The sequence below is a fragment of the Mobula birostris genome, chromosome 10 (assembly GCF_030028105.1).
Source record: "Mobula birostris isolate sMobBir1 chromosome 10, sMobBir1.hap1, whole genome shotgun sequence".
NCBI classification, from domain to species: domain Eukaryota; kingdom Metazoa; phylum Chordata; class Chondrichthyes; order Myliobatiformes; family Myliobatidae; genus Mobula; species Mobula birostris.
In genome coordinates, this window is record NC_092379.1 from 146,930,966 (window position 1) to 146,949,922 (window position 18,957).

The 18,957-nt window shown below is 43.8% G+C and overlaps 1 protein-coding gene across 4 annotated transcripts in view; it reads left to right on the forward strand.

Annotated features, from left to right (window-relative positions):
• Positions 1-18,957, forward strand: part of arhgef6 (Rac/Cdc42 guanine nucleotide exchange factor (GEF) 6) — a 232,536-nt gene that overhangs the window by 188,063 nt on the left and 25,516 nt on the right. For all 4 annotated transcript variants that reach the window (XM_072271069.1, XM_072271071.1, XM_072271070.1 and 1 more), the window contains exons 11-13: positions 5,152-5,211; positions 9,788-9,934; positions 18,781-18,867. In XM_072271069.1, the coding sequence (XP_072127170.1) occupies positions 5,152-5,211; positions 9,788-9,934; positions 18,781-18,867 (294 nt within the window). The remainder of the gene's footprint in view (positions 1-5,151; positions 5,212-9,787; positions 9,935-18,780; positions 18,868-18,957) is intronic.

Genomic DNA, 18,957 nt, shown 5'->3' on the forward strand with positions numbered 1-18,957 from the left:
TGGGATGTGTATATCCTGTGCCTTCTGAATTGCTTCCAGAAATTCCAGCCATTGCTGCTCTGCCACCATCCCTGCCAGTGTGGTTTTCCAGTCAATTCTGACCAACTCCTCTCTCGTGCTTCTGTAATTCCCTTTACTCCACAGTAATACTGATACTTCTGAGTTCAGCTGCTCTTCAAATTTCAGGGTGAATTCAGTTGTATTATGATCACTTGCCTCGAAGGGTTCTTTTACCTTAAGCTCACTGATCAATTCTGGTTCATTGCATAATACCCAATCCAGAACATCTGATCACCTTGTGGGCTCAACCATGAGCTGCTCTAAAAAGCCATCTCGTAGGCAGTCTAGAACTCCCATCGGGGCCTTTTAACCCTTGCAGCTTCTTAACCCTACCCATAAGGATTCTAAGTCTTCTGATCCTATGTCACCTTTTTCTAACGATTTGATATTCAGAGCCACCCCACCCCCTCAGCCTCCCTGCCTGTGCTTTCAATACAATGTGTATCCTTGGATGTTAAGCTCTCAACTATGATCTTCTTTCACACAACCTCAGTGATGCCCACAACATCATACTCGCCAATCTCTAATTGCGCTACAAGATCAGCTACCTTATTACTAGTCCGGGAAAATGTCATAGCACCGCTCAGTCAAGACAGACTGGAGAGTTTGTCTAGTGAGTCTTTATGGGTAGAACTGAGGAATAAGTATTGGGATTATAGTTTAGACTACTCAAAATGTCACGGGATTTTATGGAGCAGATTTGTAAAGCAAGATGTCGCTATTGAGTATTAAGTCTGCATGTAGTTGCAATAGGGATCATCAGATATTCTCATCCTGTTCTCCTGGTAAGGTCTTGGTGACCTCAGATGGCAGACTGAGGTCATGAATGCAGTTTCCCTTGAAGAATTCAGAAGCGGGGACGTCACACCGGTTTGAAGTTTGATTGAAACACTGAGGCTTTAGATTTCCACTCCTGACTATCCTACTGGCGAATGTATAGTCTCTGGAAAATAAAACAGAAGACCACAGAGCAAGATTGCTGTACCATGGGGATATCAGGATCTGCTGTCTATTTTGCTTCACACAAACAGAATAGTAATGTTGCAGCTATATAGGACCCTGGACAGACCCCACTTGGAGTACTGTGCTCCGTTCTGGTCGCCTCACTACAGGAAGGATGTGGAAACCATAGAAAGGGTGCAGAGGAGATTTACAAGGATGTTGCCTGGATTGGGGAGCATGCCCTATGAGAATAGGTTGAGTGAAGTCGGCCTTTTCTCCTTAGAGCGATTGAGGACGAGAGGTGACCTGATAGAGGTGTATAAGCTGCTGAGAGGCATTGATCGTGTGGATAGTCAGAGGCTTTTTCCCAGGGCTGAAATGGCTAGCACGAGAGGACACAGTTTTAAGGTGCTTGTAAGTTAGTATAGAGGAGATGTCAGGGGTAAGTTATTTACGCAGAGTGGTATGTGGAATGGGCTGCCGGCAATGGTGGTGGAGGCGGATACGATAGGGTCTTTTAAGAGACTCCTGAATAGGTACATGGTGCTTAGGAAAATAGAGGGCTATGGGTAACTCTAGTAATTTCTAAAGTAAGGACATGTTCGACACAGCTTTGTGGGCCAAAGGACCTGTATTGTGCTGTAGGGTTTCTATGTTTCTATGTCCCCAGCCATTTCAGACATGGTACTGCAGCTCGATGCCTTCAGCATTCTCCACAATTATAAATTATAGTTTTTATTTTTCTGTAATGTAATGTACTTCTGCTACAAAACAACGAATTTCACGACATATGCCATTGATATTGCACCTAATTCTGATTCTAAGAGATTGCAGACTGTTGCAGGAAACACAAGGTTGTGATAGTAGATGATTTTAAGTTTCCACATATTGACAAGGGCTCCCATACTGTAAAAGGGCTGGATGGGAAAGAGTTTGTCAAATGCGTTCAGGAAAGTTACCTCAATCAGTACATTGGAGTCCCAACTAGAGACAGTGAGATACTAGATCTCCTATTAGGGAATGAGACAGGGCAGATGACAGAAGTTTGTGTAGGGGAACACTTTGTATCTGGTGATCATAATGGCATTATTTTCAATGTAAATATGGAAAGAGATCGAAGACGTTCAAATTTCTACAGCCTCTGTATGTAGTCAGGCAAATTCGATGTGATTTTTTAAAACCAAACCAGGTTTAAACAATTTATTGGAGCCGTGCAATGGATGATGGGGACGTGTTGTACTCGGGTTTTCAGTAGCCACATCAGAAAAGGCTCCACATCAAAGGTTATTGCAGAAAACAAAAGCTCATTGTGTGGGAGGTGAGCGTTGGTGTCGATGGAAGGTCAGCTGGCTACCAGGAAATAGTAGGCAGAAATGTGTCTCTTTCTGGTTGGTAGTATATAACAAATGGTATACCATAGAGATCAGTGCTGGGGCCTTCGTTTCTTAGAACTTATGTACATGAATTGACTGTATAAAGTACAATTACTGGACACAGTGATAAATAGGAAAGCAAATTGTGACCCCCAATAAGGAGGCTAAAAAGGGATGTAGATAAAAGTTCAAAGTATATTTATTTTCAAAGTATAAATACATTATACAACCTTGAGATCCGTCTTCTTACAGGCAGCCACAAAACAAGAAGCCCAAAAATGCCAATAAAACATGACTGACAAACATCCAACATGCAGAGAGAGAGAAAAAAAACAAATTATGCAAACAATAAAAGTGAGCAAATAGCATTTAGAACAAAAGTGAGTCCTCAAACCCAAAGCAGGTAAACCACCTCAGCCTCAGTTCAGGGCGTAGCAGAGTAAATTTTGCGGAGCCCGCAGACCCACAGCCTGAGCCTCGGTGTAGCAAAGAGCGGAGCAGGAAGCAGAATGAGCCTGAGCCTTGCCTCTGGCCTGACACCCTGCCTTTTCAATCCATCGGGACCAGAGGCAAGTGTCAGGCTGGTTCTGGTCGCTGCTCTGCCACCTTTACTCACATCTTCACTGCTGCTCAGTTTAGCAAATGGGAAAAAAGTTGTCAGAATAAACAAGGAAAAGGAGAATAAGCTGCATTTTATCCAAATGATATCAGATTATATACTCAAACAACAGGAATTCTCAGATTATATACTGTGAGGTTCAAGGGAATCTGGAGGCCTAGTCCTGATTAACAAGGGTTAGTGTGCCAACGTAGAAGAATGTTATTGTTTATTATTGGAGGAAGTTAAAGAGAAGTTGGAAATTTATATATCAGTGCTGAACTTAGTAGCTACTTTATTAGGTATCTACTGACCCTCCCTTCATCAGTAAGCAAACTGCTGGCCGACAGGCTTTGAAAGAGAAAACAGACTGAACTGGTTGGAGGGAGCTATGTTCTGTCTTCTACAATTCTCTGCTCTCTGGTGAGCTGAAAGTCACCTTTAATATTTCTCATGATATGGAAGGAGGGTGTTGGGGAATTGCTGGCTGTGTGGACAGCCCCATTCCCCACATTTCCCTGTAACCTAATCTCTCTCACATGCCCATCAACTCAACCCTGATGCTCCTGTCACCCCATGGTTGAAATAAATTCTCCAGTTACGCTATTTGTGCAATGTACAAGGAAGCCAGAGCTCTTGGGAAGCCTCCATGCCAGGGCAAACGTGCAAGTCCCACACAAACAGTTCAGGAAGTTAAGGTTAAACCTGAGTTTCTGAAGCTGTGAGGCGGCTGCTACACTGTGCTTCTCTGTCCCTCTATAATTAGTCTCAGGTCACTTTTTAAAAAGCACGTTCATCTGCTGACTGGAGTAGCTTTCCCATTTAAGATTCCTGAATGAATAAAATTAAACATTTACTGGGTTTTTATCTACTTCCCTAAGAAAAGAAGAATGTGTTATTTTTACTCATATTATTCTTGAGCCCGTGCCACCGATTTGACTATCACCTTTACCGAGCGATCAGGAAGCCGTTATTTCCCTCTCTGAAGCCAGTGACACAGTACTTCTAAAAAATGTCAGTCATTTCTTTATTTTCATGAGTAAAGCTGGGGATAACTGGATGTGCTCCATCGGTGGTGACTGAAGCAGAGTACTGAGGCTACGTGGGTGGAACTTAAAGATCAAAAGATTGCCTTTATTTGTTACATGTATGTCAAAACATGCGCTGAAATCTGTTGTTTGCATCAATGGCCAACACAATCAGAGGATGTGTTGGGGGCACCTTGCAAGTGAAGGCATGCTTCCGGCACCCACATAGCATGTCCACAACTTACCCTAACCCGTATGTCTTTGGACTGTGAAAGGAAACAAGAGCACCTGTAGGAAACCCACGCGGTCATGGGAGAATGTTGAACTCCTTATAGATAGCTGCAGGAACTGAACCCAGGCCACTGGCACTAACCACTACACTTCCGTATCGCTTTCATCAAACTTTGAAGTACAAAGGGTAATCACTTTGATAGAATTGTTCCAGAGGTCCCCCAATGGTCAGTGGAAATTAGATGAACAGATATGAAGGGAGATAACAGATAGACGTACTTGATATTGACAGGATCTGCAGAAGGTTCAGATGGGAGGAAATCTGTTAAATGGTTGCAGGTAAGTTTTCTCTAACAGTATGTAGATGGCTTTGCTAGAAAGGGGATAATAAGAACATAAGAAATAGGAGGGGGAGTCGGCCATCTGGCCAGTCGAGGCTGCTCTGCCATTCAGTAAGATGATGGCTGATCTGACCATGGACTCATCTCCACCTACCAGCCTTTTCCCCATAACCCTTCATTCCTCTACTATGCAAAAATCTATACAACCTTGCCTTAAGTATATTTGCTGAGGTAGCCTCCACTGCTTCACTGGGTAGAGAATTTCACAGATTCACCGCTCTCTAAGAAAAGCTGAGAAAATAGATGGAACAATTAGTGACTTAGCAAAGTTGATGGTGTGGTCTACAGTGCAGAAGGCTGTCTTTAAGATTACAACAGGATCTAGTTGAGCAGAAGTGGGCCAAGAAATGACAGACAGAATTTAACTCAGACAAGTGCAAGGTATTGCATTTTCGAAGATAACCCACAGCAGGACTTGCAGACTTAAAGGCAGGTCCCGAGGATGTATAATAGAATGAAGAAACTAAAGGTTCTTTGAGTTAAATTACAATGTTGATATATTTATTTCTGTTTTATAGGAATCTCATCCTGATTATCCCGATATTTTAAAAGCAATGGCATCATTCAAAAGTCTGGTGGTAAGTCAGCATTTCATCTTAGCTGTTAGCTGGCAATGCACAAAGAATAATCACTAAATAATTCCCATGGAATTCCTGCTTATTAATCGCACTGATTTTTACACAGAATAGGACAAACTCAGAATTGGAAGCATTGGTAGCCAGTTTAAGGAAAGGTGATTATATCTACCCTCTCCACCACTGCTGGAGCCTCTCTAGTCATGTGTCATCCATATGAGGGAACACTGCACTCTGGGACCGGTAGTACTGTGGGAGGGTCACAATGGAAGAGGAGGTATTGTGGGAGGGCCAGTACTGAGGGTGGGGCGGTACTGTGGGAGAGTTACACCATGGGAAGGGCAGTGCTGAGGCAGAGTCACACTGTCAGAGAGCCAGTACTGAGGGAGGTTACACCGTGGGAGGGGTGGTACTGAGGGAGGGTCACTGTGAGAGGGCCAGTACTGAGGGAGAGTTACACTGTGAGAGTGGTGGTACTGAGAGAGGGTCACACTGTGGGATGACTGAGTTCTGAGGGATGGTCACACTGTGGGAGGGACAGTACTGCAGGAGGGTTACACTGTGGGAGAGGTGGTACTGAGGGAGGGCCAGTCTGTTAGGAGGTTGGTACTGTTGGAGGGACAGTACTGAGGGAGTATTTCACTGTTGGAGGCGGTGGTACTGAGATAGCGTTACACTGTAGGAGGGACATTTCTGAGTTCGGGTCACATGGTGTGGCAGTACTGAGGTAGGGTCACACTGTAGGAGGGGGGCGGTACTGAGGGAACGTCACATTGTGGGAGGGAGGGACGGTAATGAGAGAGGGTCACACTGTGGGGGCTTTTGAGACAGGGAGATGGGAGAAAAGACCGTCTGGGTTGGGTGTGCACTTTGACTGTGCTGGCTGCTTTACTGGTGGAGTGAAAACTATCAACAGCACTTTGGGAACTTAGCAATATGTGTGAAGGTTTGCCATCAGTTCTTTTCTATTACATTGCTTGTCTGCAGTGTTCCTCCAGTGGTACATTCATGCAGAGCACTTCATAGCAGGGAATTATCTATGTGGTTTTGTGTGATTGTGATTTACTTAGGATGGGGCAGGTGTTGTACATCTCTGCCAGAGGCCTAGTGTTTAGGAACACCTGCTCTGTCATTGTATGAAAGGTTTCCCCTTGCTTCTGGCAAAGTGGAGTAAGATAGAAAGTGCAAATACAAATGCCTGATTGTAAACACAAGTGAGAAACCAGACTGATTACAGTAAGTGCAGAGGGGAAGTGAGAAATGAAATCAGAAAGCACAAGAAAAGGCCAGTTGCAAACATAAAAAGGAATTCAAAACTATTCTCGAGGCTTGTGAACAAGAAAAGAGCTGTAGGAGGCAAGGTGGTGCGGATCTCAGACTTAAACGGAAATTGCTTATGGAGGCAGAGGTACTTAAATGAGTACTTGTCATCACTGCTCACTGAAGAAGAGCTGCTGCTGGCCTTTCAGCAAAGGCAGGTGTAGCAATAACTCTGTATACGTGTTACTCCAGAGCAGGGGTTCCCAATCTTTGTTATGTCATGGACCAATACTATTAAGCAAGGGGTCTGTGGACCACAGGTTGGGAACCCTTGCTGTGTAGGGAGAGTCTGCAAATGCTGGCTGCATTTCCAGTATATAAATCACCTGGACCACAGGGAATAAATCCTGGGTTGCTAGAAAAATTGGACTTGATGTAGTATTGTGACATGAACTTTCAAGGACTCCACTACTCATGTTGACACCTCTTTCCTGAGCAGTCAACACTGCGCTTGAGGCCCAGTTCTCGCAAGGATCGAGGCAGAGCAGCTCCTCCACTGTCCACTATTAAATCAGTGAATCGGACTTCCAATATTCCACATTAACAATGTCCAACAAGGTCTTACCAACACAAGCAAAGCAACTAATGTTGAGCACTCCCTGTTAGACTGCATATCACCTTGCACACTGACTCTTCTGATGCAAGCAGCAACACGATCTGCACCAAGTCAGATGAAAAAAATGAGTGTTTTGCATCAGCCTTCACTAGCAGTGTGCCAGATTTTGAAGGGTGTGAGGGAAGAGAAGTGAGTGGTTACTATTTCAAGGGAGAAGGTGCTCAAAAAGCTGAAAGACTTAAGGGCACATTAGTAGCCTGGACCAGATGAACTGAATCTTGGGGTTCTGAAAGAGATAGCAGTAGAGATTGTGGAGGCATTTGTGAAGATCTTTCAAAAATCATTGGCATGGTGCCAGAGGGCTGGAAAATTACAAATTCACTCCACTCTTTAAGAAAAGAAGAAGGCAGCAGAAAAGAAATTTTAGATCAGTTATCCTGACCTCATTGGTGGGAAGATGTTGGAGTCAGTTGTTAAGGATGAGGACGCAGAACAAGACAGGACAAAGTCAGCATAGTTTCCTTAAGGGAAAATCTTGCCTGATGAACCTGTTGGAATTCTTTGAGGAGATTACAAGTAGGATAGATAAAGGGGGTGCAGTAGATGTTGTATACTTGGACTTTCAGAGGGCCTTTGACAAGGTGCCACACACGAAGCTGCTTACCAAGTTAAGAGCCTATGGTATTACAGGAAAGTTACTGGCATGGTTAGAGCATTGGCTGATTGGAGGAGGCAGTGACTGGGTATAAAAGGATCCTTTTCTGTTTGGCTGCCTGTGACTAGTGGTGTTCCACAAGGGTTGGTGCTGGGACTGCTTATTTTTTATGCTGTATATTGATGATTTAGATGATGGAATAGATGGCTTTGTTGCTAAGTTTGCAGATGATATGAAGATTGTTGGAGGGACAGGTAGTGTTAAGGAAGCAGGTAGACTGCAGAAGGACTTAGATTAGAAGAATGGGCAAAGGAGTTGCAAATGAAACACAATGTAGGAAAATGCACGGTCATGCGCTTTGGTAGTAAAAATAAATGTGTGGACTGTTTTCTAAACGGGGAGAAAATCCAAAAATCTGAGATGCAAAGGGACTTGGGAGTCCTTGTGCAGAACACCCTGAAAGTTAACTTGCAGGTTGAGTTGGTGGTGAGGAAGGCAAATGCCATGTTTGGATTCATTTCAAGTGGTCTACAATACAAGAGGAGGGATGTGATGCTGAGGCTTTATAAGGCACTGGTGAGGCCTCACCTTGAGTATTGTGAACAGTTTCGGGCCCCTCATCTAGGAAATGATGTGCTGACATTGGAGAGGGTTCAGTAGAGGTTCACAAGGATGATTCCGGGAATGAAAGGGTTATCATATGAGGAACGTTTGATAGCTCTGGGCCTGTACTCGCTGGAACTTAGAATGATTAAGGGGGAATATCATTGAAACGTTTCGAATGTTGAAAGGCCGAGACAGAGTAGATGTGGAAAGGATGTTTCCCATGGTGAGGGAGTCTAGGACAAGAGGGCATAGCCTCAGGATAGAGGGGCGTCCATTTAAAACAGAGATGCAGAGAAATTTCTTTAGCCAGAGGGTGATGAATTTGTGGAATTTATTACCACCAGCAACTGTGGATGCTGTGTTGTTGCGTGTATTTAAGGCAGAGATTGATAGGTTCTTGATTGGACATGGCATCAAAGACAATGGGGAGAGGGCAGGGCAGTGGGGCTGAGAAGGGGAAAAAAGTATCAGCTATGATTGAACGGCTGAGTCGACTCTATGGGCCAAATGGCCTAATTCTGCTCCCATGTCTTATGATCAGGAGAAGTCCAGCTCCTTCACTTTCTCCGCCAACGAAGAACTCGCTGATGGGGTCTTGTGATCATAAAAAATACACCCAAAAAGAGCAATAACACCTTTGGTTATCCCAGAGAAGCCACAGTGTCCGAGAGTGCCACCATCTTACTGGAAGTACCAGAAGGTTAAATAGGTTAGGACTTTTATCCGTAAAGTATGAGAGAATGAGGGGCGATTTGAAAGAGGTATGTAAAAGAATGAGGGGTATAGTTAGGGTAAATCCAAGCAGGCTTTTTCCAGTAAGATTGGGTGAGGTAGAATTAGAGGTCACGGGTTAAGGGTGAAAAGTGAAATGCTTAAGGGGAATGTGAGTGGGAGTTCTTCACTCAGAGTGGTGAGTGTGTAGAGCAAGCTGCTAGTGTGCTAGTGGAAGAGGTGGATTCTGGTTCAATTTGAACATTTAAGAGAAATTTGGAGAAGTACATGAATAGGAGGGGTTTGGAGGTTGATAGGATTAGGCAAATTAATGGCTCGGCATGGATTAGGTGGGCTGAAGGGCCTGTTTCTGTGCTGTAGTGATCCAAGATTCTATCTCTTCACATAACTCCATCACAATCTCTGGTTGTCATTGTTGCTTTTGTGATGCATCTTGCATTTTACTGCTTTCGCAGTGCTATTTCAATAAAATTTATAATATAGAAACCAGTAAATGCACACATGAGAAACTGGAAATCCGGAGCAAAACACACAAACTGCTGGAGAAACTCAGCAGGTCAGGCAGCATCTATGGAGAGGAATTCGAGCCAAGACCCTTCATCGGGACAGGACATATGAAAGATTGCTTTACGGTTTGTGCTGCTGAGAATGTTGTTTGAGAAACTCGGATATGTCCTGATTTTAACCATCATGGTTGTGTTTGTTACCAGAGCCAGAGCCAGGAACTGCGGAAGAGGAAGCAGCTCGAGTTGCAGATCCTTTCCGAGCAGATCCAGGGCTGGGAGGGCGAAGACATCAAGTCCCTTGGAAACGTCATCTACATGTCCCAGGTCTTGGTGCAGTGTGGCGCAAGTGAAGTGAGTTGGCCAAGTGCAAGTGAAGAATTGTTTAATGGGTGATGGATCTTCTCTTATTGCCTTCCAATCACTGCTTTAGAAACTGTTTCTTACAAAACAGGGCCGTCTACTCTGCTCTCAATTTCATTACAATGTTGCTTTCCAGGTTGTGCACTTTTGGGGGTGACACCCTGTCCTCGGTTGTGTTCAGATTGAAGTTTACTGGGCTTTAAGGTGTTGATATAGGAATTTCTCTGCTTGCAAGGCAAGAAGATGAGGCACAGAAACTGATAGGAGATGTTAGGTGTGATCCCATTGCAGAAAAGCAGCAGTTTTATTGAGGCGCATGAGGTTATTTTTTGCATCAACAAAGGTAAAGGTAAACAATCATTGTACGTTCTGGTATCAATTGTTAGGCAACAACAAAGTATAAAGTATAAGTTAGATCAGATCGTCATATAAATCCAGAATAGAGTTGGTTTCATTCATGAAGACCAAACACAAAACCTGTTGACCAGTGTCCATAAGGGAGGAAGCATTTCTTTGTGCTTGATGTTTGATATCCTTTGAGATGGTCCAGCAATCAGCTCAACATTATAAATGAGAATCTAGCTGTTGCGTTACTGTTATGTACTTGTGTCAGTTCTGGTCTCCACACTGTGACAAGGATGTGATTAGCTCAATAGAGAATACTGAAAAGATCCACAGGGATGTTTCGTGGTTTGGAGGACTTGAGTAATTGGAAGAGATTGCACAAGCTAGACCTGCTTACCCTTAAACAGAGGAGATTGAAAGGCAAAAAATGTATCAAACAATGGCAAGGATCAAAAGGATAGATGGCCAGTATCTGTTTCAATGGCAGCTAGGGGTTCTAAAGAGGTTTAAGATGAGATTTAAGGGGGTATCTGGGGTAAATATTTCATGCAGAATTGATATCCAGAGGTTCACGAGACTGATCCCGAAAATGAAAGGGTTAATATATGAGCAGCATTTGATGGTTCTGGCCCAGTACTTGGAGGAGCTTAGAAGAATGAGGAGAGATCTTATTGACACCTATCGAATATTGAGAGGCCGAAATAGAGTAGATCGGGAGAGGATGTTTACTAAAGTAGAAGATTCTGGGACCAGAAGGCATGGCCTCATAATGGAGAGATGTCCATTTAGAACAGATGAGGATTTTTTTTTTAGCCAAAGAGTGGTGAATCTGTGGAATTCATTGCCACAGGCAGCTCTGGAGGCCAATTTAGTGACTATATTTAAAGTGGATAGTTGATAGGGTCAGAGCATCAAATATTACAGGGAGAAAGCAGGAGAATGGGGTAGAGAGGGATGATAAATCAACCATCAGGAGCGGACTCAATGGGTCAAATGGCCTTATTCAGTAGAGGTATATAAGATGCTGAGAGGCATTGATCGTGTGGATAGTCAGAGGCTTTTTCCCAGGACTGAAATGGCTAACACGAGAGGGCACAGTTTTAAGGAGCTTGGATGTAGGTACAGAGGAGATGTCAGGGGTAGATTTTTCATGCAGAGAATGGTGAGTGTGTGGAATGGGCTGATGGCAACGGTGGTTGAGGCGGATACAACAGGGTCTTTTAAGAGACTCCTGTATAGGTACATGGAGCTTAGAAAGATAGAGGGCTATGGGTAACCCTAGGTAATTTCTAAGGTAAGGACATGTTCGGCACAGCTTTGTGGGCTGAAGGGCCTGTATATGTTTTCTATGTTTCTACTCCTTTGTCTTATGGACTTAATGGAACAAGCTGCCAGATGAGGCGGGGGAGGCAGGAACAGTAACAATGTTTAAGAAGCATCTTGGCAGATATTTCAATAAGCAGAGCACAGAAGATATATAGCATGTGGGATTAGTGTAGATAGGCATGATGATTGTCATGAGATTTTTTGGTGAGATGTAGAGAGTGATGGCGAAGGTTGTTGGTAAGATGCGGAGAGATGGTGGAGGGGTTATTGGTGAGATGCAGAGAGTGATGGTGGAAGGTTGATGCTGAGATGTAGAGAGTGATGGTGGAAGGCTATTGGTGAGATGTAGAGAGTGATGGTGGAGAGCTTATTGCAGAGATGTAGAGAGTGGTGGTGGAGGGTTGATGGTGAGATGCAGAGAGTGATGGTGGTGAGGCTATTGGTGAGATGCAGAAAGATGGTAGAAGGTTGATGGTGAGATGCAGAGAGATGGTGGTGAGGCTATTGGTGAGATGTGGAGAGTGTTGGTGGAAGGTTATTGGTGAGATGCAGAGAGATGGTAGGAGGTTGATGGTGAGATGTAGAGAATGATGCTGGAGGATTGGTGGTGAAATGTAGAGAGTGATGGCGGAGGAGTTGGTGAGATGTAGAGAGGGGTGGTGGAGATTTGTTGGTGAGATGTAGAGAAAGATGGAGGGTTGTTGGTGAGATGTAGAGAGTGATGGTAGAGGGTTTTTGGTCAGATGTAGAGGAAAATGGTGGAGAATGTTTGGTGAGTTGCAGAGTGGTGGTGGAGGGTTTTTGGTGAGATGCAGCGTGGTGGTGGAGGGTTTTTGGTGAGATGCAGAGTGGTGGTGGAGGGTTTTTGGTGAGATGTAGAGAGTGATGGTGGAGATTTGTTGGTGAGATGTAGAGAAAGATAGAGGGTTGTTGGTGAGATGTAGAGAGTGATGGTAGAGGGTTTTTGGTCAGATGTAGAGGGAAATGGAGGGTGTTTGGTGAGTTGCAGAGTGGTGGTGGAGGGTTTTTGGTGAGATGCAGCGTGGTGGTGGAGGGTTTTTGGTGAGATGTAGAGAGTGGTGGTGGAGATTTGTTGGTGAGATGTAGAGAAAGATGGAGGGTTGTTGGTGAGATGTAGAGAGTGATGGTGGAGATTTGATTGAGAGATGCAGAGAGTGGTGGTAGCGGGTATTTGCTGAGAGGCAGAGAGCGATAGTGGAGGGATGTTGGTGAGATGCAGATAGTGATAGTGAAGGGTTTTTGTGAGATGTAGAGGGAGATGGTGGAGGGTTTTTGGTGAGATGCAGAGGGAAATGGAAGGATTTTGGTGAGATGGAGAGCCTTTGGTGAGATGCAGAAAGTGATAGTGGAGGGCTTTTGGTCAGATGTAGAGGGAAATGGTGGAGGGTGTTTGGTGAGTTGCAGAGTGGTGGTGGAGGATTTTTGGTGAGATGCAGAGTGGTGGTGGAGGGTTTTTGGTGAGATGCAGAGTGGTGGTGGAAGGTTTTTGTTGAGATGTAGAGAGTGATAGTGGAGGGTTTTTGGTGAGATGTAGAGAGTGGTGGTGGAGGGTTTTTGGTGAGATGTAGAGAGTGATAGTGGAAGATTTTTGGTGAGATGTAGAGAGTGGTGGTGGAGGGTTTTTGGTGAGATGCAGAGAGTGGTGGAGGGTTTTTGATGAGATGTAGAGGGAGAAGGAGGGTTTTTGGTGGAGATGCAGTGAGTGATGGTGGAGGGTTTTTGGTGAGATGCAGTGAGTGATGGTGGAGGGATTTTGGTGAGATGCAGTCAGTGATATTGGAGGGTTTTTGGTGAGATGCAGAGGGAGAATGGAGGGTTTTTGGTGGAGATGCAGAGAGGTGGTGGAGGGTTTTGGTGAGGTGCAGTGAGTGGTGGTGGAGGGTTTTTGGTGAGAAGCAGAGAGTGGTGGTGGAGGGATTTTGGTGAGATGCAGAGAATGGTGGAGGGTTTTTGGTGAATGTAGAGGGAGATGGTGGAGGGTTTTTGGTGGAGATACCGTGAGTGATGGTGGAGTGTTTTAGGTGCGATTCAGGGAGTGATAGTGGAAGGTTTTTGGTGAGATGCTGGGAGCGATAGTGGAGGATTTTGGTGAGATGTAGAGAGTGATATTGGAGGGTTTTTGGTGAGATGTAGAGAGTGATATTGGAGGATTTTTGGTGAGAAGCGGAGAGTGGTGGTGGAGGGTTTTTGGTGAGATGCAGAGAATAATAGAGGGTTTTTGGTGAGATGTAGAGGGAGATGGAGGGTTTTTGGTGGAGATGCCGTGAGTGATGGTGGAGTGTTTTAGGTGAGATGCAGAGAGTGATAGTGGAGGGTTTTTGCTGAGATGCAGAGAGTGGTGGTAGAGGGTTTTTGGTGAGATGCAGAGAGTGGTGGAAGGTTTTTGGTGAGATGCAGTGAGTGATGATGGGGGGATGTTGGCGAGATGCAGAGAGTGATAATGGAGGGTTATTGGCGAGATGCAGAGAGTGATATTGGAGGGTTTTGGTGAGATACAGAGAGTGGTGGTGGAAGGTTCTTGGTAAGAAGCAGAGAGTGGTGGAGGGATGTTGGTGAGATGTAGGGAGTGATAGTGGAGGGTTTTTGTTGAGATGTAGAGAGGTGGTGGAGGGTTTTTGGTGAGATGTAGAGAGTGGTGGTGGAGGGTTTTTGGTGAGTTGCAGAGAGTGGTGGAGGGTTTTTGGGGAGATGGAGGGTTTTTGGTGAGATGCAGAGGGAGAAGGAGGGGTTTTGGTGGAGATGCAGTGAGTGATGGTGGAGCGTTTTAGGTGAGATGCAGGGAGTGATAATGGAGGGTTTTTGGTGAGATGCAGGGAGAGATAGTGGAGGGTTTTGGTGAGATGCAGAGAGTGGTGGTGGAGGGTTTTTAGTGAGATGCAGAGAGTGGTGGAGGGATGTTGGCGAGATGCAGAGAGTGATAGTGGAGGGTTATTGGTGAGATGCAGAGAGTGATGGTTCAGGATCGTTGTGAGATGTAGAGAGTGGTGGTGGACATTTTTTTGGTGAGATGCAGTGAGTCGTGGTGGAGGATTGATTTTGAGACTGGAGGCCCCGATTCGTGGTCTATTTGGGATCTAGTGGTTTCTGCTCCCCATCATTTTGGATAAGAGCAATGAAGACATAGTAAGTTTGCAGATATCACTCAGATTGGTGGTGTCAGAGGCAGTGAAGAATGTTATCAAGAACTGCAGTGGTATTTCGATCAGCCAGTGAAGTGGGCCAAGAGTTTAATGTAGATTAGTACATTTTGGGAAGTCAAACTGGGTTGGGTCTTTCACAGTGAACTGTGGACCCTTGGGAAGTCTTGTTAGGTTACTTAAGAAGGTGTTAGGATGTGTTGGCCTTCATTAGTTAGGAGATTGATCTCAAGGTAATGTGCAGCTCTTATAAAACTCCAGGTAGATCATACTTGCAGTATTGTGTTCAGTTGTGTTCACTTCATTATAGGAAGGATGCGGAAGCTTTAGAGAGGATGTAGAGATTTACCAGGATGCTGCTTGGATTAGAGAGCTCTTTTGAGGATGGGCTGAGCGAGGCTTTTCTCTTTGGAGTGAAGGAAGATAAGAGGTGACTTGATGTAGGTGTACTAGATGATAAGAGGCACAGATAGAGTGGGCAGCCAGGGCAGAAATAGCTGATACTTAAAGGGGGCATAAATTTAAGGTGATTGGAAGAAGTATGGGAGGGATGTCAGAGTAAGCTTTTTTGCATATAGAGTGGTGGGTGCCAGGGGTGGTGCATTCTATATTTATTAGATTAACTCAACTAGAAAAGAATAATACTCAAAGCATGATTAATTATCCCTTTGGATAAACCAGATCGTAAGTGTGTAGAACAGTACATGCAAGGAATCTGCAACTGTTATTGCAGACTGAATACTCATGCCAAGAATGTTGGGAAAAATCTATACTGGGTGAGAAGTGTAATGGTGAGTTTAGTACAGTTGTGGAAGGCAAGGGATTTCCTGGCACTCAGTAGTTTGTCATGTTTAAGAGAATTTCCAGGGGAGTTTCTGGAATTTTGCTTTGTTTATTTTGCCTTGTTTGGGCCACCTATGAAAGTCTGTCTTTCACAAGTGGTTCACTTAAACTGCACTGTAAATGTTATTTTTTGACATTTTCTTTGACTGTTTGATGTTCTCTTTGTAAGGCTGATTCATGACTATCTAACTGTATGGTTTAGTCAAATTGCCAAAATAATTGAGGAAGTCTTGCTTTTTGATCATTGATTTTAATTTCCAAATTATCTGACAATGTAAGGCAACAAGCAAAATTCTCATTCACATGTACTGCTCATTTCAGATTTACCACTGGTTCATCTTTGCTCCGAATAAATTTTATGACCTTATTTGAAATAATTCCCCTTTAAGTAAAGGTTAGAGATTTGATAAAATCTTTCTCTTTAAGGTATTAATAATTCAGTGTGCAATTAATGATATTGACTGCCTACATTTTCCATTTGAAATGTACTTGCTAACCTAACTATTGCTTATTTTTAGATATAAACTGTTACATTTTCACATCTCCAGAAAGGGGGTGGGACCAACCTTTACCTTCCTGCATGGTGCCTTCCCCATCCGCCTCACTGAGGTGGAAACTGTGTGTGGGTGGAATCCACAGTTCAAACCTGCATCCCACCACACTGCACAAGCAGGTTTTGACAACTTAAACATCCACAGTTTATCACTAAGTAATATGTACATCTCTACTTCAACCAATCTTGACTCCAGTAAAACTGATCTGTGATCATTCTGGAGATTGGAAGTACCTGTGATGAGAAAGTAGTGTACTACAGAGTAGTAGTAGTAATTTCATGAGTTTTAGATAACAGGCAAATGCCTCAGTGTTTGACACACTCTACGGGGGTCGAGGAGAATTCTTCACATTGATGCACAGTTTGATCATCAACCAGGTGTCAGCATCAAAGAAAGAGGGAGTTTCTCTCAAATATCCTTCGCTCTGCCCAGAACTTCCCCCACATCCCATACTAATGGAGAATTCAGCAAGCTGGCAATGAACTTCTAGGGTAAGTTAGGTTTGAAAAAGACAAGGTATTAGATTTTTAGCGGGCTTAAAATTGGATAAATCCCCAAGGCCTGATGCGGTTTAGCGCAGGCTGCTATGAGAGGCATCAAAATCCACCATTCATGCTCTCTTCTTGTTGCTGCCATCAGGAGCATAAAAGCCAAAGGAAGGGCATGTAATAGATCAAAATTGGTGGGAAGTTAGAGTATTGAGAAGCTTCTAAAAACCAACAGAAGGCAACTAAAAAAAGTCATAAAGAAGGAATAAGAAGGTAAGCTAGCCAACAATATTAAAGAGGATACCAAAGGACAAATGAAGTATAAAAGAGAGTCAAGAGTAGATAACGGACCGCTGGAAAATGATGCTGGAGGGGTGGTAATGGAGGACAAGGAAATGGTGGAAGAACTGAGTAAGTATTTTGCACCAATCTTCATTCTGGAAGACACTAGCAGTTTGGTGGAGGTTCAAGAGTGTCAGGGGGAGGAAATGAGTGAAGTTGCCATTATTAGGGAGAAGGTGCTTGGGAAGCTGAAAGGTCTGAAGGTAGGTAAGACACCTAGACCAGATGATACACTCCTCAGGGTTCTGAAAGAGGAAGCTGAAGAGATGGTGGAGGCATTAGTAATGATTTTTCAAGAATCAATAGAACTTTTCATGGTTCTGGAGGACTGGAAAATTGTAAATGTCGCCCCACTGTTCAAGAAGGGAGAGAGGCAGAAGAAAGGAAACTATAGTCATAGTCATACTTTATTGATCCGGGGGGAAATTGGTTAAGTTAAGAAATAGGCCAGTTAGTCAGACCTTAGTGGTTGGGAAGATGTTGAAGTTGATTGTTAAGAATGTGGTTTCAGGGTTCTTGGAGGTAAGTGATGAAATAACCCAAAGCCAGCATGTTTTCCTTAAAGAAAAAGCTTGCCAGACCAATCTGTTGGAATTTTTTTGAAGAAACAACAGGCAAGATCGATGAGAGAGAATCAACGGATGTTGTGCACTTGGATTTTCAGAAAGCTTTGACAAGGTGCCACACATGAGACTGCTTAACAAGTTAAGAGCCAGTGGTATCTCAGGAAAGATACTAGCATGGATAGAGCATTGGCTAATTGGCAGGAGGCAAAGAGTGAGAACAGTGGGAGCCTTATCCCGTTGGCTGCTGGTGACTAGTGGTTTTCCACAGGAGTCTGTGTTGGGATCGCTTCTTTTTACGTTATATGTCAATGACTTGGATGACAGAATTGATTGCTTTGTAATCAAGTTTGAGGATGACACAAAAATAGGTGGCAGTGTTGAGGGAGTAGAGAAGCTGCAGAAGAAATTAGATTAGGAGAGTGAACAAGGAAGTGGCACATGGAATACAGTGTTGGGAAGGGTACGGTCATGTACTTTAGCAGATGGAATGAAAAAGTAGACCATTTTCTAAACAGAGAGAAAATTCTAAAATGTGAGGTGCGAAGAGAATTGGGAGCCCTTGTGCAGGATTCCCTGAGGTAACATATACATACTTGATCATAAATTTGCTTTGAACTCTGAATTTTGCATGTTGGCTTTGGGGGGCAGTTTTGAGTCCCATACACCAGAATGGAGAATGGTAACAGAGGCATTCTCCAAAAGGTTGTCAGTTAATCATGAGGGATCATTTGTTTCACAGTAACCCATTCTGTAAGTAACATTTCATTCTTGATTTATTTAATTATATATGAATTCCCAGATCCCAGTGCTACATTAAGATTTGATCCCATGTCTCCTTATCATTATCCCAGTGGTTATTTCTGGGAGAACAGGTAGTGCAGGTAGTCAGTGAGTCATATAGTTGCCACTTCTGTTTTTCTTTTGTTCTGTTTTAATCCACTCCTTTATCAGTGTTTTGCATTTTACAGTGATGTGAGCTTTTGACCAGTGCAGTGGGTAGCTTTGATTGAAAGGCAGGGGATATCTGAGTCTTGACATATCTCATTAAATAGCTCAACAGTGTTTACCAGAGCTGCAATAATCAGATTTCTTTTACCAGTTCACTTGCTTGCGTAAATAAAACTGGAGTTATTGCATAATGTTAAAACTGAGATCCTTTAAGACGGATCTGTTAACATGCTAAGCTGATTGTTATTGATGTGAATTCAACCATAGGAGAAGGACGAGAGATACTTCATGCTGTTTCCCTCTGTGCTACTGATGCTGTCTGCAAGCCCCCGCATGAGTAGCTTCATCTACCAGGTGAGTAAAGGTCAGGAGGGGACAAGGTGCAGTGAGAGTAACAAAGGTTTTACCATGAGCACATTCTGTGTCGGGGATCAGAACATGCTT